Here is a 26,211-nt window from a genome sequence, read left to right on the forward strand (position 1 = left end):
TTTTTCCTTGATTTCAATAACATGTAAGTGGTGTGAGTAATGTAAGGCAATAATGTGATAAAATAGTAGTAAAGGAATGTTGTCAAGTAGACATGGAAAATTGAAGAGGTGGGGATCCCTTTCAACACCCCCCCAATACATGGTATCTACCGTATATTATTAATTTTGAATTTCCAGCCTACCATGCACTCCATATACATGAGTTAACTTCATTAAAAAGGGGCTAAGGGTGGCTAGAATAAAGCTCACTAATGCATGAGCCCCCCTTTTTAGCTTCATTAAAAAGGGGCTAAGGTTGGCTAGACTAAAGCTCACTAATGCATGAGCCCACCATGTAACTAATGTAACTCAAGAAAGGGAGCCTGACACCACCATGCAAAATACCACCAGCCCCAAAACCATGTACAATTACTGCCTACCCAAAAACCATGTGTCCATATCATTTACCATTTCCCACTTCGTGGTTTTTTCACAACCATTCAACCTTAGTCCATGTGATTAATTCACTCATGGGTACCCCTTAGTCTAGCTAATTTTTAATTTATTCCCTTAAGGAGCTAGTAACATTTTTGGCCAAGCACATGACCCAAAACCTATATTTTGGCTTTAATTATGGACTTATTTTTCTCAAATTCTTTTAAGGTCAAGATATGCACATGTGCACAAGTGCACACAGGCGCACCAGTGTTGGACACTTTTAATTTATACATGTGTGTGTGTGTGTGTGTGTGTGTGTGTGTGTGTGTGTGTGTGTGTGCACATTTATAACTTTTCTCTAATAATTTCTTTTACAAAATGGGCAAGGAGGGATCTTACATTTTTCTTAATGACTTCTTTTACAAAAACGGCAAGGAGAGATCTTACATTTTTTTAATGGCTTGATTTTATCATGCATGCTTTAACCCAATTTGGATCTTCTTGAGCCTCTTCAAAAGATTCACGTTCATCTACAACATGTAAAAAACTAAGAAATAAAAACTCCACAATATCTACTAAAGAGATGGTTTGAGCATCAAATCTGGTTCACAATTTGCTATCCAACAAGGTGCTTTTAAATCATTTAGGCATAAGCTACTCATTTAGAATTTACTACATCTCCCAGCAGATCAGAAGTTACATCAGTTTCTTGAGAATTTCCCCCTTGCAAAAAATGAGGATCAGTAGGGCAAAATCTATATACACCCCTACTCCAATTCTCACTACCTATCAAAGTGCAATGGCAGTAGCTAAGAAACCTATCTTTCCAAGACCAAGAATATTAAAGTACACTATCACTATATCAAAGAGAGAGTCCATGCAGGTGAGATCAATTTGATCTATTATAGCACACGTGATAATGTGGTAGATCTTTTCACTAAAACCTCATCACATGAAAAGTTTGAGGCCTTCCGCAAAGCTTTGGTCCTCAGCCCTTCTTGAATACTGGACGCTCTCACTGGCTCCATTCTCACTTGTGGAAGCTCTACAAGGTTTATACTCCATAATATTGATCTTGTCTCTTCTGTTTTGGTTTTCTTTCGAACTAGTATCTGGCAGCACAACGAGGGAGGACAATTTGACCCATGGTTCAGTACCACTCCTTAATGTTGGCATGAGATGAAGACTCATATCCAAAGGTTGGGCTAGAATAAGATTGGGCAATGATTCAGCCTGATTGCAAATGCATAAGCACTTGATCCAACACCAGAATCGCTGCAAGAAATTTTTTCATGAAGATTTTATGATTTTTTTAGTTTTTCTTTTATTTTTATGGTCTTTTCCTAACATTTTTTAATATTTTTCAAGATATTTTGACAAGAAAAAAAATTACTGAAGAAAAGAAGGAATATGCATGATGCATATTAACAATATAATTAAGAATTCTTTTGGCCTTTTTTTTATTTTTTACCCTCTCTAGAATCTAATCAAATCGGCGATTCGGATGACAGATAGGCGATCTGGATGTTGAATGATTTGAATAGCCAGTGATCTGAACAAGCTACAATCTGGAAATCCAGTGATCTAAGTATCTTGATCATCCAAGGATTGGATCGACAATCTAAATATGGATGCAATCTGGATCATAAACGATCTCTGGAGATAGAATCGACGATCCGGGGAAATGCCCCGATGGGAATCACACGATCCGAAGAAGATAACGATTTGAAAGGATAGGTGACCCGAACATTGAGCAATCTGATTCCTGGGACAATCCGAGAGTAAGGTTAGCGATCTGAACTCTTGACCAGAGATCGGTGATCGGGATTGAATGCAAATTGAGTCAGTGCCCTGAATTTGGAATCGGCAATCTAACAATGCATTTATGATACTTTTCAAGTAGGGCTCTTTGCTCAATTTATACCCTCTTACAAGAGAATACTTGATTGGTACCTTGACAGCCTTCATTTATACTACTTTACAAATAGGGGTACCCCTCTTACAAGAGAATATTTGATTGGTGCCCTAGCAATCCTCAATATTAATGCTGAGGCAATGAAGAGCATCTACCACAAACAATCCCTCATCAATCACTTTTAGGCTTTGGTCAGTGATGTGGATGCGAATGCAAGAATCTTAATCTCGACGATCTAGATCTTGGTCAACAATCCAAAATTTCCAAAGAGAAGAAAACTATTTTTTGAAGATTTTTTATTTTTTATGATTTTTCTCAATGTTTTTTGGGTTTTTTGATATAATATGGTTACTTAGCAACACTCCAATGTCGATAATTTTCAGCTCAATTTAACCCAAAAAAAACAACTAAAAAGATTACATTAATCTTAGCAAAAAATATAAAAAATGCTAATGTACATTAATTTAACCAAAAAATAACTACTCAAAAGATTAATGTCTTGATTACATTAATCTTGGCAAAAATATAAAAAATACTGATGTACACTAATTTTCTAATTAATCTAAGGCTAATTCTCATTCTCATTATAAAATCAACCAAATGGAGAGATAACCTACCTTAGTCACACCCAAGAGATCTTTGTCTTCATTCCATCACTCCCATGAGACAAAGAATAAAACAAATTAATCAACATAAAACATAAATTTGATTGTAAGTATTGTTGCATTAGATTCTTCTTCTTCCCACCGAGAACCACCATGAAAATGGATCACTTGTTGCCTCCATCAAGGCATAGAGAGCTCTCCTTTCACCATTTTGACAAAAAGCATTCCAATGTGACAAACGGAGTGAAGATGCGACAGACAAACTATCACACCCACAATGGGAAGTTGCAATTGCGGCTCGAAAGCAAGACCCAACAACACATGCTTCGACAAGGCTGAGGTAAACTCTCAACTTGAACACATTACAAAAGACCATCTCTTTTTACCTCTATCTAAGCATAGAGAGCTCTCCCTTCACCCCATTGTCAAAGGAGCATTCCAGGGGGACAAGTGAGGACGCGACGAACAACCTAGCGCACCTACATAGAAGAGTTGCAATTTATGACGCTAAGGCAAGACCTAACGGCACATGCTTCGGCAAGGCTAAGGTAAGCTCTCCTTAGACAAATATTTGTTCCCTCACAAAGTGATATTAGCCTCCACAAAGTTTCAGTAAGATTAACATATGGATGCTCGATCATCCTACCTCCAATGGATATGTAATAGTGAAAAGCATTCCAATAAGACAACGGAGTGAAGACGCGATAGACAAACTATCACACCCACAATGGACAGTTGCATTTGCGACTTGAAAGCAAGACCCAACAACACATGCTTCGACAAGGCTGAGGTAAACTCTCGACTTGAACACATTACAAAAGACCATCTCTTTTTACCTCTATCTAAGCATAGAGAGCTCTCCGTTCACCCCATTGTCAAAGGAGCATTCCAGGGGGACGAGTGAGGCCACGACGAACGACCTAGTGGACCTACATAGAAGAGTTGCAATTTGTAACTCTAAGGCAAGACCTAACAGCACATGCTTCGACAAGGCTAAGGTAAGCTCTTGACTTGAACACTCGGAACATTAGACAAATATTTGTTCCCTCACAAAGTGATATTAGCCTCCACATAGTTCCACTAAGATTAACATATGGATGCTAGATCATCCTACATCCAATGGGTATGTAATAGTGAAAGCGTCTTAACCCATGCAAAGTTTGTGTGGTTTTACTAAGCATGATTCCAAACAAATAAGGGCAAGAAACTTGTCTTGGTTTTTCTATGTATGTATGCAGCATTGGACATCGAAAGGTTGTACCAACAAGTCATGTATTTAGAAATGGACACGTATCCTCTTGCTGACTTTTCTTTTGAATTTCTTCCTTTCTCTTCTGTTTCCACTAACACTACTAACCCAAGGATGGCCAGAGGGTTTTAAGCAAAGGCTTGCCTTCATAGCTTTTATCATTGTTTAATGAGTTAAGTTCTGGCAGAGTTAGCAATTTCAAAATATGAGGAGCTCAATCTGCCACCATCTTTGCTAATTTAGCTCATTTATAAAGTGTCGGAAACAAAGGCTTTACACTCAGCATGGTAACTACATTCTTGGTGAAGACTTGGTATTTAACATTACAAATATCAAAACAGTCATCAGTACACTTGAGTAGCTCTATGCCAATCAGAGAGTTGAGCATCAACCATCAACATGATGAGGCGGCTATATTTGTGGTGATAGCTCTTTGCAAATCATAACCAATGATGATATGGGGCTGCAACCAGTTTGACAAGTACAGTAATTAAAGAAACCAATCTATTAGGTAAATTTCTGTATGGCTCGACGTTATTGAGTTGGTATCCAACTTAGTGTGGCCACTTGAAAATTCAGAAAATCTCCTCAAATACTCTCTTCAACATTAAGAAGCTGAACTTCAAACTATTTGCTTCACAGATGAATGTAAATCTTCACAAATACAAAAAATTCATGCATGAGAAAAGAATAGCGTACCAATAGTGTGGTCCTTATATGCCCTCCGAAGACTGTGCCATCTATAGCTAACCGTAAATACCCATGTTGCGAAGAAAGAAACAATTGTCAACACAAGGCTTCAAGCATCAGATATGCGCTCCTAGCACAGAAGCATCAGATATGCGCTCCTAGCACAGGAATGATGATTGTATGCTGGAGGACAGAAGCAAGCAATAGGAATATGAATGTGGGTCAAGAGCTCTCTCAATTCATGTAGCATGAGGAGGAGCTCATACTGTCTTCCAAAAACACATACCTTCTATCAGCACCAAGGCTCCAGTTGTAGAACGATGGAAGCTTTTTACTCACTTGGATGCAATACCACAAATAGGCTGAAAGAATCAAGGCCCATTTTGTGACTCAAAGGGGAAGAAAGAGCCCAAAAAGTGCAGAAGCAAAGGAGGCTCAGGAGGCTAACCAGAGTCGGAAGTTGAAACTACTATGGCCACTGGAGTCCAGTGAAGCAAACAAGACGCACGCAAGCACCAACAGCAGTTGCACATGCATCAAGAGTTGACAAGCAAACTTCTGCTCAATTGGCGGTGAAGATGAAAAGGCAGCACACAGGGTATATTTCTGATCAGACAGTTGCCTCGGCAATCTGCCTGCTTCTGAGGACCCACCACAGATGAAAAAGTTTCCCCTTCCACTGGTTTTGAATTTTAGCAACAGTGTCACAGCCAGGCCCTCATCTCCTCAAACTCACTGCCATTGACAACTTTGTAAGTTTAGTTCCTCATTCCTGGAAAATTTAGATTACAAAACCTTCAATAAGCCAGCCTCCAGCCACTAAGCAGATCGAGGCGGAAAAACACAGACAGGGAGGTGCACACAACACGCAGGCCACTTCTATGAAAGCTTCATGAGAAACTGCAGGCAATCCCACAACTTCAAGCACATGCCACAGACTATTGTAGTACAGAATTGCTAGGCTTAATTTGAGCCTAAACAAGTATTCACTCAAATTGTCACGTGCATCCCGCACTTGGATGCCACGTAGACATATCTGTACAAAAGGTACAAGACCTGGGATGGAAAACTGGTCCTATGTGAGCCCAGTCCGGGACGAGTCATCCACGGTCCCACTCCAGTCGTCCAAGGTCAGGTGTGCATTGTCCTGCACATGAAACAGTGCCAGTCTGTGCTGTGAGTCTTCCTCTAGAATTATGTCAGTGGTTCTGTGTATCTGGTATGATACTGGATGCCAGACCACTGTGTAGGCAATTAGGGTTTGCATATAGGAAAGGGGCCAGCCCATAGGACTACCCCAAGGACAGATATGTGAGCATGGGAGAGGTGTAGAACCACCCCCATAGGGGCCCGGAAGCAGAGTCACATGGGGACGGGGGACGGGGACGGGGAAGTGCCGTCCTGGGGACGGGGTCGGGAACGGCAAAAAAAAACCTCTTTTTTAAAAGCAATTTAGGAGTTGTATGCATGACATACATATAGAGAGACACTTTGAACAAAATTTTACACCGAATAGACAAAAAAACAAGAGTCATTTTGAGCAAAATGCGCTAATAAAACATCGATGGCACACTGATTATGTGATTGATAGTCTGATAGATACAAAGAGATAAGTACATGCCTCATGGGCAGTGAGGGTTACAAAAAAGAGTGGGTACAAAATAGAGATACTAGATCGATCATAGATGATAGATCACAATAGATCATGCAATTCCATGCCCTTGAGGCTTGAACCACCGCCCACTCCACGACTAGTGTAGTGGACCTCATCCCACCATGACCATGTGTGCACCGCCGGCCTCCTTCGTGAAGAGCCCGCAACGGAAGATGTGGCGGCGGCGCCTTCACCTTGAGATGCCATGAATGATGATAGTGTGAGAGAGAGGGAAGAAGGGTGCAATAGAGAGTTGCAAGTTGCCGCTTGACTCTTGAGGCTTGCAAGTCTCAAGAGGGATGGATCATGGAACTTGGAGAGAGAGAGAGAGAGAGAGAGAGAGATGGCTTGGAAGTTGGCACAATGTAGATAGTATAGAGAGAGAGAGAGGGCTAACTTGCCACTTGGGCCTTGAGGCTTGGACAATGGAACTTGGAACTTTGGAAGCTTGAGGCTTGAGCAATGAGGCTTGAAGCTTCAAACTTGAGTGTGGAGAAAAGTCCTAAAGTGTGCCTTCTTTTATAGCTGGAAATTTGCCCGTTTCTGGCCGTTTCTGGCCGTTTTCTGACCGTTTATGACCCCTGTCTGCGTCCCCTGCCCGTCCCGCGTTTCGGGAACGCGTCCCCGGGACGACTGTATGCGTCCCCATTCTGCACGGCGTCCCCTGCGCGTCCCCCCCGTCCCTGTCCGTCCCCGTCCCCGCGTCCCGCGTCCCGCGTCCCCGTGTGACTCTGCCCGGAAGGCCTTGGCTGTGCCCACCAGCCATGGGATGGGCTGGAAGGGCTGTAGGCCAGCCCTAGGGCCCCTGGACAGGCAGCCGACAGGGCATCCAGCCCTTAAAGAGGGCTGTAGGCCAGGTGTGCGGCAGCCCACACAGGCTGCCCAGCAGCCAGAAACACAAGCGCAAGGTGGCCAGCACCCATTTATGTGATGCGCAGATTTTTCTAGCATTTTATGCTATTTATTCAGGTCGTGAGGCTTTTATAAACAGTCGCCTGGTTTTAATCCAGCCGACCAGCACCCTGGAGGGGTATAAATAGCCATGGCATATATTCAGTCCATTCATCTCAGTTTTTCCACCAAGTGCTGAAGACAATCAAAGGGCCAGGACAGCCAAGGATAAGCTAACGCAAAGGGGTGAAGGATTGAAGGTCAAGGGCAGAGGATTCTCGTCGGCCAAGAAGGTTCAGGTTCAGTCTTTTATTTCAGTTTTGCATCATTCTAATAAAAGCAAATACACGATACATGGTGGGGGCCCTACAGAGGGTATTCGGGACCCAATCCTCTTCTCCCTCTCTCTCTCTCTCTATATATTTTTCTGCACATCTACATTCAGTTTTGTGCATTAATTTCACCGCAACAAGTGTGCTGATTTCTGAGCATTGAAGCTACCGATCTCTCCCGAAGCTTCCGCATGTTACACAAATTTATAGATTACACCTCTACCACTGATTTGTTGCTGCATCTGCTCACAATCACCACAAGCCTCTGGTCTAATGTATGCATACGCTTGCATGTAAAAGTATATGTGAGATTGTTTCCCAGACACTGCTAAAGATTATTGCTTTGCTTGAACACCAATGAGCACAAATTAAAAGTCAAAAACAGCCATTACAGGCTTTAAACCCACCTTGAATAGAAATAAAGGGGCCAAATTTAAGTATGCTGTTGAGGGTGAGGCTTCTGAGAGACATGCACCTTAGCAAGAGCAATGTGAGCCTTCAAAAAATGGTTTCAAATGTTCCTGATTCTCGTGTAAATTTTTCCATAAAGCTTGTACACCTGACCTATTCAAGGTTTGTGGGTAGGGTTTCAGAGGGTCGCACTACTTTAGCAAGTGAGGGTTATCACAGAAACCTTCACACACTGTATAGCCCTCATACACCAACGTATTGGAGGTTGTTCTGCTGCAGGGCACAAACAGCAACTCTACTTTGTACTCTAAGTACTCCAATGTTTTCGCCAGCCCCATCAAATTGCCAAAAATGCCTTACACAGGAGGTTTATGAGTGTGCGGCACCACCATTTAAGCAATATATATAGTGTACACCTTCAGCACTATATCAGTAGATCTCTGAAACCTTGATCATCAAAATGAGCTTGCTGTTCAACTTCTTACGCAAACTATTGTAAACATTGTTTCCTTTAAATGTAATGCAGCCTTTCCTTACAGAAGAGCACCCACTAGTACACTTCACTGCAATTCTGAAACAGCAGAACAGTGTACATGCGTTACCCATCTACAAGACACAAACTCAAAAACAAACATGGCACTATGGAATGATTGACTTTCAAATGCTAGCCATTTTGAATACCTGTCATGCCATTTGTCTGCAAAGGGGGTGATTATGCTGTACTCCCAGATGACTTGGACAGACTGGCCAAGGGCGTTTCACCCTGACTGGGCACTGCATAAAACGTACTTCTTGTGTTTTGAGTGTTCTTCATGAATGTCGATAAGCTAAAGCAGCACAGTCATCATACTTTACCTTGCTTACCTGCCATTTTTGTTCCAGTTGGCTGGCCAGTGTAGGTAGTTCCTTCTGATGTGGGACTAAGTTGATTGCTTGGCATTCCAAGGCCTGCAGCGTTCTCAGGTTTTAGGGGAACAATCCATCCTGTCCTGTCCTCCACAGTCCTTTCACTGACCAAAGCACCCTCTGAAATGCCAGGAACAGATGAAACTCCTTCCATTTCAGCTAAACCGCTGGAAAGGTTTCCTTCTTTCTCAAACCCTTCTGTTAGTAAGTCACCTACATACACAAGATCATCCACTGTGTCTTCATCTATGCTGGGTGGAAAAATTTCCACTACATTATCAACAACATTGATCATCTTTCCAGCAGGCCCAAGAGTATTGATGTTAGGAGTTCCTGTGAGAGAACAAGGCATAGAATCATGGCCATCTGCTGCTAAATGTCGTCCATGGGGAACCACCAAGCTCTTTAGAACCGTGACTTGAGAAGTTCCATGTGAGTTTTCCCCTGGCAACGCCCCAGAGCATAGACTGCTACTTTCAGCAACTCTTTTGGACAAACCAACATCAGGGTGAGCTAGCAATGTTGATGGGCCGGATCTAGGTGTCCCCAATAAAGTGGACCCCTCTAATATGCTTTCTGGAGAAGCACTTACAACAAGACCTTCAGAGACTATAAGCAACTTTTGCTCATCTTGTAAAGAAGATAAGAATCCATACTGCCCACCTGCTGTTGCAACACAGAGCGATTGGGATGCCTTCAGCATTGGTGCTGGCTGCTGCTGCTGCTTTAAAACCCCTGTGCCATGCTGTAAAGGGGTTAAAGGAGTCTGAGTTCCATCAGGATCAACAACTGGAGGCGACACCCTCAACTTGTGTTGAGAAAGAGACGTTGCTGCAGCTCTGGAGCCTCCTGGACCACCTAGAACATTCTTTCCCATACCCCCCTCATCGGGAGGCGTATGTGACATATAGCGTGAACGATCATCCAAGCCTACTGCAGTTTCCTGCTTTCTCATATCCAGGATGTTTGCCCCAGTATTTACTGTCCTTGCATTTTGTGCCGTGGCAGAAGCTGCCAAGGTATGCTTGGAGGCTTCTAGTCTCCACCTCATTTCCTCCTGTCCAGCCCTGTAAGCAGCATCAAGCGCAGCCTTGGCGAGAGTGGCGGCCTTGGCCGCAACTGCTGCAGAAGCTCTAGCCCTACCCTTAGCTTCCTTAGCCTCATTTGCTGCAACTGCGGCCACAATTTGAGCTGCAGCTAGGGTTTCTTGATCAGAAAGACTGGGGAAGTCTTGCAGGGAGGTGCTCACACGCAACTTCTTGAGGGCAGGGCTTCCTTCTTCACCCTCTGTGGGAGCCTTCTTGTGGCAGTACTGGCAAGTGAAGAAGAAAGAGTCCGTAGAAAGGCCCTGGTTGCGAGCACAGTCCATGTGACTCAATCGATGGCACTTGGAGCAGGTGAGCCAAAGGGCTGGGTCTCCAAGTTGGCTAGGGTCCCGGTAGACTTGAAAGCATTGACAGCAGTACATACCTTTGTGGTGGAAGAGCACACAGGAGCTGCAATAGAGGCGAATGGACCCATCTAGCTTCAATCGGTGGAGGTTCTGGCCGTCGCCAACGCCACAACGGCAAGTCGTGCACCCTACCTCCGCCTGGGTTCGTCCATCGCCGACACCGCTCCAGCAGGTCAAGTTCCCTCCCTCCGGCTTGGTGCCGGCCCTTTGAGAAGTCACGCTCCCTGCCTCCGCCTTGGTCCGTCCACCATCGCCGCCGTCGCTCTGGCAAGTCCCACTCGCCTGCGTCGGGATATTGCTGCCACCACTCCGGTAGGTCACGGTCCCTAGCTCCGCCTGGGTCTGGCCACCATCGCCGCCGCCGCCGCTCAGGCAGGGCACCTCCGCCTGATTGAAGCTCCTGCTCACCGGCGATTGAGATACAGCAGACATGGCCCGATACTCCGGCATGGAGCCTGCTGGAAAGCTTGCTGTTACTGCCGGAGAAGCTGGAGACGGGGATGCTTTCTTCGTCTCTTCTGCTGCAAAAGAAAAGGCCTCAACGCTCTGGCCGTTGCCTTCCATCATCTATGCAACATGGCTAGGGTTTCAAGAAAACTGAAGAAACAGAGCTTGAGGAGAGGCTAAAACCCTAAAGAAAATGCTTGAAATGCCTGCGGCGTTCGCCGCGGGGAATCTCACATACAAGGCCACAGAAGCAGAGTCAAAAGAGATTCGATACCCTACGACGAAAGCTAGGACGAGGATACGAGAGCAATGCAAATGGGCTAGTTGTAGAAATCAGGAAACTAAAAGAGGACGGAGATGGTGAGGAAGAGGCGCTCAGCTACGGCAGCTCAGATTCGAGCTCGCGCCACCATAGCCTGGGCAAACCTACACAAGTAAAACTGGCCATAACCAAGTGTGGACCCATTTAAGAAAGCTTCGCCATTAAAGGATCTTCCTAGCTATGTGGGCGTTATACAAAATTATACATCATTTTTGTTGTAGGGTTCCATGGGTGGTGGAAATCATAATGCAAGCTTGAGTACCATGGGTAGTGGAAATCATCTATGAATGAGGGAGTAAAGACCTTGGCTTTGTAGCTCCATCATGAAAGGATCCCTTGGACATCATCTATGAATGAGGGTGTGACCTCGGCTTTGTAGCATTGTTTTAATGGCTTCCACAATGCCCCCTTTCGAGAGAAACACAATGCAATTAGTTGATCAGAGTTTTGACATTCTCATGCATATCTTATCCAATGTTTAGGAAGCATGCGACTTAAGTCATATATTTTACTAAGAGAGGTCCATGCTGCAATGCCACGGGACCTACTCTAGCAACCCTTACCCACGCCTCTCTTTCTTCCCCTCTTCTTTACCCATGGCATATAAGTCAATTATGATCGTATGATTTTTAACTTATCCGACTATAAACTAACAAGCACACTCACTTAGTTGCAAAATAATGTCACATGAGCATGTAAGTAATTTAAATATCCACCACTATAGGAATGTATTCCATGGTTGTGTTCTTTTTGCTACACATAGGTCTCACAACATGGCATGGTGATGGAGTTTGCCACCTTTGTGTGCTGAATGGGGTGGTAGTACCCCCTCGCCCCCCAAACATGGCATGGTGATGGAGTTTGCCACCTGTGTGTGCCGAATGGGGTGGTAGCATTTTGACCCTCCCACCACTTGAGTCGGCATCGTTGCCTCCAACTTCAACTAATACTTTCTCTCTATGAACTCGACATCGCCTTGAGGCTTTTGCGAGAGGGTGTAGCAGCACACAAGAAGTGTTATCTCTCTATAACCTTAAGAGTTTTTAGGACTCCCCCTTCTCAGAGGTGAGATTATGCGAACACTCCAGGCCCTCCCCACACTGAAAAAATGCCCTGGCAAGAACGTGCTTATTGGAGGTGGCCATCAATGAGGTGATGGTGATAGATTCCCTCCTCAAGAGGCTTGAGTGTGTTTTTTGAGGGAGCTTGGTGGAGGGAGCTTTTACTATCAACTCTTCTCTCTTAAAAATGTGGACATTCTCTCTCCAGTCCCTCCACCACTACTTCCAACCCAACCCAACACTCTCTCCTACAACCTCCACCACCACCTCTCAGCCCATAGCCCAGCCCACTTTCTCCCCTTTAGCCAATTTAGCTCCTCCCTTCTCTCTCTCTCTCTCTCTCTCTCTCTCTCTCCCACCCTCTTCCCTCTCCATCCCTCTCCCACCCTCTTCCCTCTCCGTCCCTCTCCCATGCTCTTCCCCCTCTCACTCTTTCTCCCTTATCCACCCTCCCTCTCACTCTCTATCCTTTTGTCTCTTCTTCCCTCTAACTCTCTCCCAACCTCTTGCCTTTCTCTCTTCCTCTCTCTCTCCTTCTCCCACCCTCTCTTGCGCTCTCCCTATCCCTCCCTATGCATAATCTCTCCTTTCCTCTTCTTCTTACCAAATGTACGTGATCCTTTGGCCTCTCCAATGCAAGGAATAGAGCAAGCACATGATGACCATTGTTGGGTGAAACCTTCAACCTCTCCAATGCAAGGAATGGAGCAAGCACATGATGGCCATTGTTGGGTGAAACCTGCGGCGGAGAGTCATGTGAAGTTTCTCGAAGTAGTACAAAAGAGTTCCTGTGTGGAGGCTTATTTGAGTGCACTTATGAACGGCACATCGAATACAACATCATGTATTGGTAAGCTTATTATCTTGGCTCAATTTCAGTAAACCTTAATTAATAAGAGTATTTATTGAGACTTTATAATTTTTTAAATAATAGGTAAGTTCACACAGAAGCTTCCCTTGTTGGGCTTAACAGCGGATGGATATGGCTCTCTAGCTTGTTTCTACTGCAAGAACAAACCTGTATGTAGAAGAATGTGTGATGCTACAATGTAATATTGTATGCCTACTGACCCACATATGACTAGATTGATACATCAAGGGAAACATTTGCAAGCGATGCAAAGGGGCATATCAAGACATGCATTGCAAAAGATAAGAGAACTTGTGCAAGAGGTAGTTTAAGAGGTGGCTACAAGTGGTCCAAGGAAGATACAAATGGATATCACCAAACAACCTGTATTGAATGCAATTGTCAAGAGGCACACAAAGGATGTATCAAATATTAGCAACATGGAGTTGTCGCTATTATTAGAACACATGTAACCCCTAATTCAATGTCAATGGTAATGCATATTCCATATTGATTTTAATTTTTTGATTATTCTTGTCAACTTAAGTTTACATAGTTTGCTAGCTTGTCCAATTCTCTTGTAGATTTAGGAGGATGGTATGTGCTTCTAGGATCAACGGTTTAGTGCAAGGAGCATAGTCCAATATCCTAGAATTGAAGAGACAATGTGCTTTTGAGTTCTTCCATGATAGTCGTTTTCCTAGGCAAGCTTAGAGCGGTGTTACGTGTTTAAAATGTCAACTATAAGGCCTACATCGGGTTTGGATCTGGGCCCATGGTTTTATTGATGATGCGCCCGAGCATCCCTTGCTAGAGGAACTGCAGAAGGGAACGAACACCATTTGCTTACTTTGTGCCTTCACCCGGGAGGATAAGCAACGCCCATAGAACTCTCGATGGATGAATAACAGTTATGATAGAAGAGTTGTATTTGGAAGTTGTATGTGAATGAACTTGGCTTATTTGTAATTGAAAGTAGTATTTTCGATCCTGAGGATGTACTATTGTCATGTTGTTCTCTCTCTCACTCTCTCTTACTCTTTCTCTCTCTCCCTCTCTTTCTCAAATAATTATGTCATAAATCTCTTCCCACTCTCTTTGCTCCTCTCTCTCTTGATGGAGGGGGGAGGGAATCTCTTTATTTCAAAAAATCGAGTGGGAGTAGGGGAGAGAGAGAGAGGGAAGAGGGTGGTTGAGGGGGAGAGAGAGAGAGAGAGGGTGAAGGAGAGAGGAAGGGAGGGTGGGAAAGGGAGAAATAGTAGGAGAGAGGGAAGGAGAGATGATGCATAGGAAGGATAAGGGAGAGGGAAGGAGAGATTATGCATAGGAAGAGTGAGAGAGAGGGCAAGGAAGGAGAGAGAGAAGAGGGTGGGAGAAGGGGAGAGAGAGGGAGAAAGAAAGGACGAGATTGGGAGAGCAGAGGGTGGGAGAGGGAGAGAGAAAAGGATGAGGTTGGGGGAGAGAGAGAGAGAGAGAGAGAGAGGAGAGGAGAGATTATGCATAGGGAGGTAGAGGGAGAGAGAGAGTGGGGAAAGGAGACTCAAAAGCCACATTGCCATTATAAATTTGAGGAATCTCTTCTACCTTCTCAATATGTGTGCTTGCTAATAACATTCTAAGAAGAACACCTACATGAGAATCCTCAGACAATAAGTATTTGACCACACTCTTCTCTGAAATGGTGTACCTGTGGGAGAATCTTCTATTGTAAGATCAATAATGACTTGCTTTGGTGTGCTTACTGTAGTGTTGCTTGACTCTTCTATTACTAGAACAACCAAGTATTCTGTTATTATATCTTTATCAAAGATATAACATGGTTTCTCTCCAATGGGTCTAGCTAATTGGATAGATATGGGTTTGATTGCAAAAACTTTCAATCCAGAATGAGGATATAACATTCCATGAAAATCATACACGTTTAGTAATATAAAAATGTCCATGCACAGTTATAACAATAGGATCAATCTCCAAACCTCCTACAAAAATGTGAAAAGTTGTGTTCTCCATGTCAATGAAGAAAAAACCAGACTAAAAAAAGATAGGAGAGAAAAAGATCTCTATTTGCCAAACACTATATCTCACAAAATCAACTCACAAACACACAACAAACTAATGAAAATGAATTAGAATTTTAAACACTAAATCTAAATGTATTAGAATAAAATTTTAAGAATATATACATTTTTTAAAGAAAATTATTATTTTTGACAAATAGAAAAACATTCTTCAATCATTATAAATAGTGCAATTAATATATAAAATTTAAAATTTATTTTTAATAATTATATTTAATAATAAATTCTTACATAACTAACTCCCATTAATAATTACTTTTTTAACTATCTTGAATTTTCATGAATACATGTAATTTGTACGTGATGGTCATATTATTGTGCTTAAAATCATAATTTTGAATAATTATTCTATTTAATATATAAAATTTTGAATAATGAAGTCTGCTTTTTTGAGAGAGAGAGAGAGAGAGAGAGAGAGAGAAAGGAAAAAGAGAAAAAGAGAAAGAGAGGTAGGAGAGAGAGAGAGAGAGAGAGAGAGAGAGAGAGAGAGATGTGGTTGCCCTAAGTGAGGGGAGGGTCCCCTCACTAAGGGTGACGTCGCCCTTAGTGAGGGTAAGGGCGATGTCACCCTTAATGAGGGTAGGGTCCCCCCACTAAGGGCGGCTACCCTTAGTGAGGGGACCCTTCCCTCACTTAAGGCCACCCCCCAGGGTACCCCCACTAAGGGCGGCTGCCCTTAGTGGGGGGACCCTTCCCTCACTTAAGGCCACCCTCTCTCTCTCTCTCTCTCTCTCTCTCTCTTGTCTGCCTCTCCTTCTCTTTGTTCCTTCCCTCTCTCTAACCCTAAATTTTTTCCAACCCTTAAATTTATATATATATATATATATATTTCTCTATTTTTAGCTTTCTCTCTATTTATATCTCTTCTTCCTTTGTTTATATCTTCTTGGTTTCTTTCTTTTTTGTTCACTTTGTTTGTTCGGTCTCTTTCTCTCCTCTTCCAATCTCCTTTTGAGTGGTCTTATTTTTTAATCCTCTTCCGAGCTCCTCTTTTCTACATGGCACCTTCCCAACTCAAACGAGGGACACAAGTGTTCTTAATGTTCAATGGTACCAAAGTAGCTACTAGGACCGTTTTGCACGTAAACCCCCATCCATGGAATTCCTTTACCGCTTGGTCATATTAGCGTGTCAATTGAGGATGTTGAAGTGGGAGAAGTACCTCTTTCTTTTCCCCTTAAAGATGGTAATATCGGTACGTTAAATCAACCATAGGCTACCTCATTGCTCCATCATTATATGGCCAACAAGCGATTGTGTACGTGTTGTTATATCTCTCTGTCGCCTTTGCAATTATGCGTTTTCCTATGGTTTTTCTGAGCGTAATTTATAGTAAGCAATTGCGTTAGTGTTGTTATATCTCTCTCCCATCTTTGCAATTATGCTCTTTTTTGTGGTTTTGCTGAGAGTAATTTGTAGCAAGCAATTGCATAAGTGTTTGAGTAATTTATGTTGTATATGTCGATGTGTTTAGATTGATCTAAACATATCAAAGGAAACCCCACATCTAAAGTGTGCACAACACTTAAAAAGCACACCTACGAGACAAGCAAGTCAAGGAGTAATAAGTACGAAGAAGAGGAGGAAAATAGTGCAAGAAGATGATGATGATTATGCTCCTCCTCGAAGAAATCCACCACGCTCTTTAAAAAAAAAGTGCTTCTTCAAAATCCATGAAAACAACAAAGGAAGTAGGAGAGGTGGAGGAGGGAACTGAAAAAGAAATCAAGAATGAAGACCTCGTTATGGTGGTGACACATGCAACTCATTTGTAACTAGAACTCCTACAAGACAACCTAAATACAATAAAGGTAATTGCTATCCACGTTTTAGTAAATCTTGTATAAGGTATTTTTATGGATCCCAAGCACAACCTCCATGTGTGTAGGTGAAGAAATCCACTCCTTTGCCACCTATTCCCTTGTGCAGACTTGTGCCTAACCCCTCTATACGAAGAGTGCAGTTTAGGTACAAGAAGTTGGCAAGGGAATTCTATACAAATGGATATGTTGCCAATTGATGTAGGTTCATTTTCTCTATCTCCTCATCCCATGATGTTAGTGCATGGGATGACATATGGCGAATGAAAAACGAGTGTTTGAGAATGTGATCAAAGGCATAGAGTGGAAATTTATGAGCAACAAGATGTTTTATGTGTGGGATGGCAATCATTATGTTGTGGCATGGATGAAGGAGATTAGTAAATGTAAGTCATCTTAAATTGCTTACTTTTTCTATACAGTGTTAAGTTTTTTAAAATAAATTTGGCACTCACTGACTGTAGCATTCAAGAATGTTGTTCACCCTAACCCTCCTTGAAACACATCCAAAAAGCGATTACTCGGTGAATCGAAACTACCGTGAGAATCTTTCCAATGGGCCGAGCTCGTAACCCTTAAGGTCTCCAAGCTCTACAACTCCTTGAGAACCAATTCCACCGCACCTCCCATGAGCGTTGTCACACCGCCACATTGCACTATGGGTACTCGTCCCTCCTCTCACCTCACTTCACTCACACACACTCACTAGCATGCATTAGCAAGAGAGATTATCAAGAGCAAGACTCAATTGCACAATGGGAGAGTGTTGTATTATGAGAGATTCACTTATATACATGGCCATAAGTGTTCACACTCACTTAAACTGTGGCCAGCCGGGTGCTTTAGGCTCATAAGAGGCCTAATGCTATTACAATGACTACTCTTAAAATATATCCATGAAGTACATCACTTAGGACTTTATCCTAACTTGCTACCACATGCTCTTGAAGTGGGAATCGCTATAAATACTCCATCACACCATTACGAGCGCCCGTCCCAGTTGTAGCTTTGGACACTATTGCTTCATATCCTAAATGTATGACCCTTTGGTGTATCTATTGTGACTCCTTGATGTAAGATAATGGTGGTAGATCTTGTTAACCCTAGAATTGGGTTAACATCCCCCCCTTCTTGATGGCAATCAAATCCTCGTGATCACGTTGAAAACCTTTGTGTGGGGAGAATGGACAAGCTTTGTCGATGGCTTTGATGTTGATTGATGCTCAATGGTGTTTGTCCCTCAGGGAAGGAATAAGAAAAGCTAGTTAGTGAATGAAAAGGCGAGTGGTTTACTGGGAATTCCTAACAGGGTGGGGAGTGGGGTTTTTTGCGAATGATTGCATTTTTATATTTGTGTGAGCATGTTTGTTTTATTATTTTTTGGCTTTTTGCTCACTTTATTTTTGGCAATCATAAGCAATGTTACATGTGATTTGTGTTAGTGGGATGGTAATAATGGGAGAGAAGAGAGGAAAGGATCCAGAGGAATGTAGACTTAATCATCAGAATAAGATGGTGATTCTCAGTTTCTCATTTGATTCATTGAAGTGACATTCATCATTTGAAGTAATTGGCCTTTGATGATGTCCCTTTGTACTACAGGATTATTGTCAAATGTTGTTGAGTAGGACCTATTCCTGATTTCTTTTGTCCATGTGCTTTTTATCTTTTTATGTATATATATGTACTCTTATGAAGTAGATATACATGAAGTACAAGAATTGAGTCATATAGACTCTTATTGAACTGCTCTGTGTTGAAATAGCTACTTGTTGGTGAGGATTGAAAGGCTTACGTGTCTACTTGTTGGTGAGGATTGAAAGGCTTACGTGTCTACTTGTGAGGCTAATATAGATATCTTCACTAAGGATTGAAGACCATTGATTTGTGAAGATGGTGTAGTTGTTTGGAATTTGAAGGAAAATTCCAGGCGATGGGTTGTACCATTGACCAGGTTTTTGCCCACCATGGCTCCCCCCATCCAGAGATGTACCTAGAAGTTGTCGATGGTGAGGCTTTGGTGTAAATCTTCTCTAGTTCATGAGTATGTATATGTACTCATGGAGCAACTGCTACATTAATTTAGCCAAAAGAATAGTAAGCTATAAACTTAACAAATATATAATGGCTATTAAAGATCGTTGGGAAAGTGTTAAGGTGTGAGATGGCTGTCCATGATGTGGCTTAAATCGTGAAAGTGAAAGTTCTTAAGCCGTGAGACTGTAATTCGTGAGAGAAACGTAAACTCGTGAGATTGCAGGTTTTTTGGCCATGAAAGGATATTCCGTGAAATGGCCTAAACCCTGAAAGTTAATCTTGTGGCATGATGTTTCCATGAAAGTGCAGGTCGTGAAATGGAATTATGTGAAAGGTTATTCCGTGAGATGGAATTCTGTGAGGTGGTAATTCCATGAGATGGAATTCTGTGAGTTGGAATTCCGTGAATTATAATTCTGTGAGATGGAATTCCATGAGATGGAATTCCATGAGATGGATTTCCGTGAGTTGGAATTCCGTGAATTGTAATTCTGTGAGATGGAATTTCATGAATTGGATTTCCATAAATTGTAATTCTGTGAGATGAAATTTCGTAAATTGGATTTCCGTGAATTGTAATTCCGTGAGATGGAATTCCGTGAATTAGATTTTCGTGAGTTGAAAATCCGTGAGGTTGCAGGATTTGACCTCGATGGTTTTTTTTATAATTGATTTTATGGGTCAGCTAGGGCATGACTTGTGAGCAACAGGTTCTTATGCACTTATTTTTCACATCCAGATGGGTGACAAGAGCATTGTGAGTTTACCTTTGATGTGCTCATAAGTCTCCGTTTAGACGTGGGAGTTGATTCTTGAATTTTTGGCTCACATGTTGTTGAGGTAGTAGATAAGACTACTCGTTGGTTACCATTGGGGTTGCTTGAACACACAAGCTCTTGTGTAGGTGGTGCTGAATGCACGAGAGTGGTTGAGTGACTTTCTTGGTGTTGCTTGGGCCTCCACGCTTGTCGAACTTTAGGTGAAGCTATTGGGGTTGAAGTCAGTGGTGGTGAGACTTTCTTCACGTTGTTTGATTTTGGCAACCATATGATGCGATTACCATCATAGTGCCCTTGTTGTTGAAGCACATGCATAGGCACCCATCTATGATGAACATCATAAACTGGTTGGCTAATGTGCTTGGTGTTGATGCTTCCTTCTTTGTGCAATTGGTATTAATTTGGTAGTACCCTTGTGCTTGCAATAATGTTTTTGGTACCCACACTTGTTGACTTGGTGGAGTTATTTGAGGAACTTGCATTTCGATGGTATTGTGGAGTACTTTTCTTTTTCCTTGGCCTTTGAGTGCTGCATTGAGGAAGAGGATTTGACTGTCGAGGAACCCAAATTTGATTGGCACCTTCATAGTAGCCTTGAGCTACAAGTAACTGCTTTGCCACCCACATCTCGATACTATTAAGATACCTTGATTGTGGTTGCCTTGGTGGAGTTTTATTTTTGGTTGATGTGGAAGGTTTGGGGCCCTCCTTCACATTGTTTGGCACTGAGGTTGCAGGTTTGAGACTCATGGGCATTGTTGACAATGATGAGGCTAGAGTCTCTTGTGGAGTGGTTGTTGATGATGAGGCTTTCAAGTATGTAGTTGTCTCCTTTGGTGGCTCCGTGGCTTTTCCTTTGAGTTCCTTGTTAGAGATAGATGGTTGAGCTGTGGGAACTTCTTTAGGAATAGCTATTGATTGTGAGGTTTTGGCATTGAACTTTGTTCGGTGAGGATGGGGTTGAAGGAGTAGATGCTTTATCGGAGTTGGTCGTTGACGCAGATGGTAGGTCATTGTGTAGAGGGGCTTCTATGGAAGAGGCTTGTAACCTTTTGCATTCAGCACCATCGAAATCCATTGAAGTTGGATCCTCTTCCTTGCAGTATGGTATTGTCAACTTTTTGTCGTTGACCATCATGATGACTCTATCGCCCGCTAGCAAAGCATAGTGGTGCTTGGGCAGCAATAGTCTATTTATGCCCCCAGATCAAATCTACTTCCAACACATAACCACAAAAAACTTGCAAGTAAGGGAGTTGGTTTCAATATACATTGTATGTTCAAAGTACCCCAAACATGGCATGTTCAAGTCTGTGTAAAGGGAATTCTGTCAAGATATGTTGTGAGTGTTGGTTGACCTAACAAATCCCATACCTCGAGGGTCATGAGATTGTGTTCTCATGTTGGATAAAGCTATGCTTGAGCTGTGTTGATTTTATTTAAAATTTCCAATCCAACCATAATGCTAGGGATTTTTTCAATAAGATATGTTGGAAGTTCCAGCTCCTCCAAGGACTCTTCCTCCCATAATAGCAATTGTGTAATGCCTGCAGGAGTGTTCAAGAGGAGTGTTCAAGATTGGGTTAAAGCATGCATGATAAAATCAAGCCATTAAAAAAATATAAGATCTCTCCTTGCCGTTTTTGTAAAAGAAGTCATTAAGAAAAATGTAAGATCCCTCCTTGCCCATTTTGTAAAAGAAATTATTAGAGAAAAGTTATAAATGTGCACACACACACACACACACACACACACACACATGTATAAATTAAAAGTGTCCAACACTGGTGCGCCTGTGTGCACTTGTGCACATGTGCATATCTTGACCTTAAAAGAATTTGAGAAAAATAAGTCCATAATTAAAGCCAAAATATAGGTTTTGGGTCATGTGCTTGGCCAAAAATGTTACTAGCTCCTTAAGGGAATAAATTAAAAATTAGCTAGACTAAGGGGTACCCATGAGTGAATTAATCACATGGACTAAGGTTGAATGGTTGTGAAAAAACCACGAAGTGGGAAATGGTAAATGATATGGACACATGGTTTTTGGGTAGGCAGTAATTGTACATGGTTTTGGGGCTGGTGGTATTTTGCATGGTGGTGTCAGGCTCCCTTTCTTGAGTTACATTAGTTACATGGTGGGCTCATGCATTAGTGAGCTTTAGTCTAGCCAACCTTAGCCCCTTTTTAATGAAGCTAAAAAGGGGGGCTCATGCATTAGTGAGCTTTATTCTAGCCACCCTGTGACTCTTTGCATGGATTCATCTATTGAATACAATGATTCACCTATCCAAGTTCCACCAAGGACGACATCATACTCAAGGGAATCTAGGGGAACATGGAATGTAAATTCCATATCTCCACCGATTGTTTGAGTAGTATAGCTAAGGTAACCTGGAACTTCAATGTTTTGTCCATTGGCTAATCTTACAAGACTATCATCTGTAGGGATGAGTTTAGGTTGTCCCAATGACACCCAAGTGTGCTATCACTAGCTCGAGGGCTAGTCAATGCGCACTTGTGCTTAACATCATGATGTTATGACTAGCTCGAGGGCTAATCAATGCGCGCTTGCTCTTAACAGCATTGCATGTAAGGAAATACAACCATACCATGATAGAATCTTCCAAAGGAACCATGGATGCAGTTTTTGTTTCAACTTCAAATCCCGTTTCTGTTTCATATTCTCATTCACTTTCATCTTAATTTTGGCTCTCAGCTTTTTCAAGAGTACCGAATGTGTACACTGGCACACTTGGCCCTCTGATAATTTCAAATGAGGTATGTTTGGAAACTTGCGAATCCTCACAGGGCATGTTCTATGGAGTTCTTTATGTCTTGGTATAACTTACGTTGAGCCCTTAAAGGTGCAAGTGTTGATGTTATGCTGGCTTCACCACCATGAGAGAAGAGCATTCCTCCAAATGAGGTTTTGAGAGACTGCTTTAATTTTGCAAGGGAATTATCGAATTCCTCACATGCTTTCTCAAGCATATAATTCGTGCAATCTGTCTCAAATGACTCTTCTGTAGAGAGTATGTCTTCCTCTTGAAAGGGGAAGCGGTTCTCCTCTTGGATTTTTACTTTGGTTGCTTTTTTAGGATTGGCATTATGAGACTCAATCACAACCAGTGATCCTCTAAGACACTTAACCAGGCTAAGCATGCTCTCCTAAGCTTGTTTCTTGTATTCCACATATGTCATGTGATCATTATTATCAATTTGGGGTGGTTGGGTGGGTTCTAGTTTCTTAATTGGTCTATGTGGTGCACTGAGTGAAGAGTCAGAACTTGTTTCATCCTCACATAGTGATGTACTAGAACTTGTTTCATTTTTTGACTTTCTTTGGATTGTCAGTTTTTCATTATGTTTGCCCATGCGACGAGATCGAATTTTCTTTTGGGTTTATGTCCCCTTTTAGGTTTATGTCCTCCACATGGTCCTTTTCCCTGTCTTACCCTTGTTGCTTCTATACCTTCATGTTGGAGTAAACCATACACAACCTTTCTCGCATGATTATATCATTGATTCTTGCACTATGATGCATTGAGGCATACGCCCATGGTGAGGTATGGTACAAGCATATAAGTGCTCCAAATTAAGGGTGTTACATTTTTTTTTGTGGAATTAAGAGAGATTTTTTCTTTGGCAGGTGGATGTATCCTGCCGACAACCCTTCCTCTTTTACCAACCCTAGTGGTTGTTAGCCAGGCCACTCTTCGATCATCTACTGTATAGTTCTTGAAATGGTCGGGCATTGAAAGCCCGTCTGTTTTATCCTCATTGTCCTTTTTTTCCTTTGCCATGATTTTCTTGGCCTCACGCTCTGCCTCTGCCAAGGCTTTGTTGCGTTTTCGATGTCCCGCTTTTGTAGGTTTGGGTGTATCAGTTTCTTAAAGGGTGATTTTCTCTTGGTGCCTCCCTTCTAATGATATTTTGCTCAACTCTTTGCCCCAATCCTTTGAGAATTCATCATGTACCCTTGTAGCCTCAAGGTATCTCAACCATTGGGCATCCGTAGGTATACTTCATAGCAAGGTGTTTCATCGGGCTAGGTACCGTTTCTGTCTCTGCCATCGTCTAAGGCATTGAGCACTGGTACGGCTTTGTGCCACAATATCTTCTGTACTTGATGTCTCCCCTCTTGATTACTCATTCATGGTTTGCCAATTAACCATGCAGATAGAAGTCATGGGGAGGGTTCCAGATTTTAAATACTGGGTTGCATTACATCAATGGTAGCCAACACGTGCATCTAATTTTTGCTGAAATCAAGGGGAGGTATTGATGCATACATTCTTGTTTTCTCCTCATCCTTGGTCTCCTCGCGTCTCTGTAGGTTGGCATATTTATAAGGATGTGGTTTGCTCCGTTGACCGAGTCATTACCGAATGATTTTCCTTCCATGGGGTGCTTTCCATGCTCTTGGATCAATCTTCAAGATTTGTGAGTCCCTACATACATATACATAGTCCAAGGCCCAATCATGCACCAATTTGGATTCTCTCATGAAGGGTCATCCAATGTTATGTCATATGTATTAGGTTGGCATAGGAAGTCCATGAAGGGTCATCCACCCAATGTTATGTCATATGTATCAGGTTGGCATAGGAAGTCCATGACCACAAATGTATGATGATAGCGAAACATAAAAAGTCTGAACTTAACACTTTCTAAGAGCCCAATGGGTCTCGAAGATGTTCCATTAGCCATCTTAACGATTAGATCTACTCTTTTTAAATCAAAATTTCCCCAGTTTTCCCAACAACATTTAGTAATGATGCTGACACCTGCCCCACCATCCAGGATAGCCAATGCTTGGTATCCATTATGATGAATAGAGATGGTAGCATTCATGTTGTCACTCTCAATAGTAGCAGCCCACTTAACTGGTTTTTTAACGACTGGCGTTTCCTTTGTATGCTTCAAGGGTCTTTCTGCCACCAAGGGTGGCAGAGCCTCATCAATATTATCAGCTGGCCTTCGTCCTCCCTTGATCCATTCTTTTACATCTGTCCATAAGGTGGGTGAATTGCATAAAAGTTACCCCAAGGGCATCTGGATAGTACAGTCAGAGGCTTCCTAGACAGGTGTGGATAGTACAGTCAGAGGCTTCCTATATCCGTGGGTTCTTTTGATATAGAGTGTTCTTCCCATCAAGGGATCTCGTACTCTTCCAAGGGAAAGGAATGAATAGATTCCCCCAACTCATTTTCCTCAAACATTCTAGTCATTGTGTTTGTTTGGGAGTCCTCTTCAGTTCCTTTCGAAATTGGGGTCGGCATGTTCAAGACCTTATTTCGGGGTAGTTCATCTCGTTGAATAGGTGGTATCCCTTACTCGACTGGCGCTTGGCTTAGTTTCATGAAGTTGTTGGTACTCTTCCACTAAGACTTTGGCATCTTCTAGCTTCCTTATTTCTTCGTCGACATTGGGATACTCACCAACCCCCTTTAGGGTTGCTGGTTGTTCTCCTTTCTTTCCCTGGTCTAAGCCTCCAAGGTTGATCCCTTGACCCCCTTCTTCCTTTGATTGTGTGGGTCTAGTATCAATTGTATCTTCTTCGGATTCGTCTTGGATTCTAACTCGTGTGTCCTCCTTTCCTAATTTCTTCACTCTTCTCCTGCGGCCCGATCTGGAAATAGTCGCATTCACCTGGTTCTTCCCCTTGTCTCCTGACTGAGCTTGAGCTCGTGTTAGGATATTGAGCGGTGTGATCTTCCCAGATTGCACACTAATGGTACGAATGGTGGCCTGATTAGTAGTAGAAGTGGAACCACTTTCTCAGTAGGGACAATCTTTGATCAACATGTGAGCACTAGCATGTCATTGGGGGCGTGGTCGCCACTTATTGTGGTTGGTGTGTATGATTTATATTCCTATTTGGGCATTCGGCTACTTGGCGGCCCACCGCATCCATAGCATTGTAAAGGTCCTCTTCTCAGATTTGCATTTATTTCCTTGCCCTTCCACTGTACCATGGTTTGAAACACATGTACTGCGTGTTGTTCTGTAGGACATAGTAATTTGGTGTTGTTAAAATTACAGCGATGTGATGAGTTATGGTGGATCAAATACTAGAATCAACATCATTAATGAAGAGATTAGATGATAATTAAGATATAATTAGTGAGAAATTAATTGATAGCTTAATGTAGGCATGGATAATCAAAAACCAACAAATTCTCATTAGGCCAATGCCTCAATTTATAGGGTTTACATCCAAACATCTAATCCCATTGATTTCTCCTTGATTCACTCCACTCTTTTACTTGATTCTCTCCACCTCTCCCA

At 42.4% G+C, this 26,211-nt stretch overlaps 1 protein-coding gene and 1 long non-coding RNA gene across 2 annotated transcripts; both read right to left on the minus strand.

Moving 5' to 3' along the window:
* Positions 1-4,487: 4,487 nt before the first annotated feature.
* Positions 4,488-5,648, minus strand: LOC147613423 (uncharacterized). The gene is made up of 4 exons (XR_015263183.1): positions 5,325-5,648; positions 5,163-5,238; positions 4,886-5,059; positions 4,488-4,649 (listed from the first exon to the last, which is right to left on the minus strand). It is a non-coding gene; the product is annotated as an uncharacterized LOC147613423 (long non-coding RNA).
* Positions 5,649-8,121: 2,473 nt separating this feature from the next.
* LOC147613424 (uncharacterized) lies at positions 8,122-11,419 on the minus strand. The gene is made up of 3 exons (XM_086781355.1): positions 9,029-11,419; positions 8,846-8,938; positions 8,122-8,735 (listed from the first exon to the last, which is right to left on the minus strand). Exons 1-2 carry the CDS (start codon positions 11,088-11,090, stop codon positions 8,877-8,879), a joined length of 2,124 nt encoding a protein of 707 aa, XP_086637481.1. The 5' UTR covers positions 11,091-11,419; the 3' UTR covers positions 8,122-8,735; positions 8,846-8,876.
* Between the last annotated feature and the right edge of the window lie 14,792 nt (positions 11,420-26,211).

This window comes from Cibotium barometz, chromosome 43 (assembly GCF_041138505.1).
Source record: "Cibotium barometz isolate CiBa-2024 chromosome 43, ASM4113850v1, whole genome shotgun sequence".
NCBI lineage: Eukaryota > Viridiplantae > Streptophyta > Polypodiopsida > Cyatheales > Cibotiaceae > Cibotium > Cibotium barometz.

Excerpts from the sequence above, each read along its gene's own strand:
- LOC147613424 (XM_086781355.1), bottom strand. The coding sequence starts at position 11,090 with ATGATGGAAGGCAACGGCCAGAGCGTTGAGGCCTTTTCTTTTGCAGCA. Across the intron at positions 8,939-9,028 it reads AACTGGAACAAAAATGGCAG|TGCCCAGTCAGGGTGAAACG; the intron begins GTAAGCAAGGTA and ends CGTTTTATGCAG.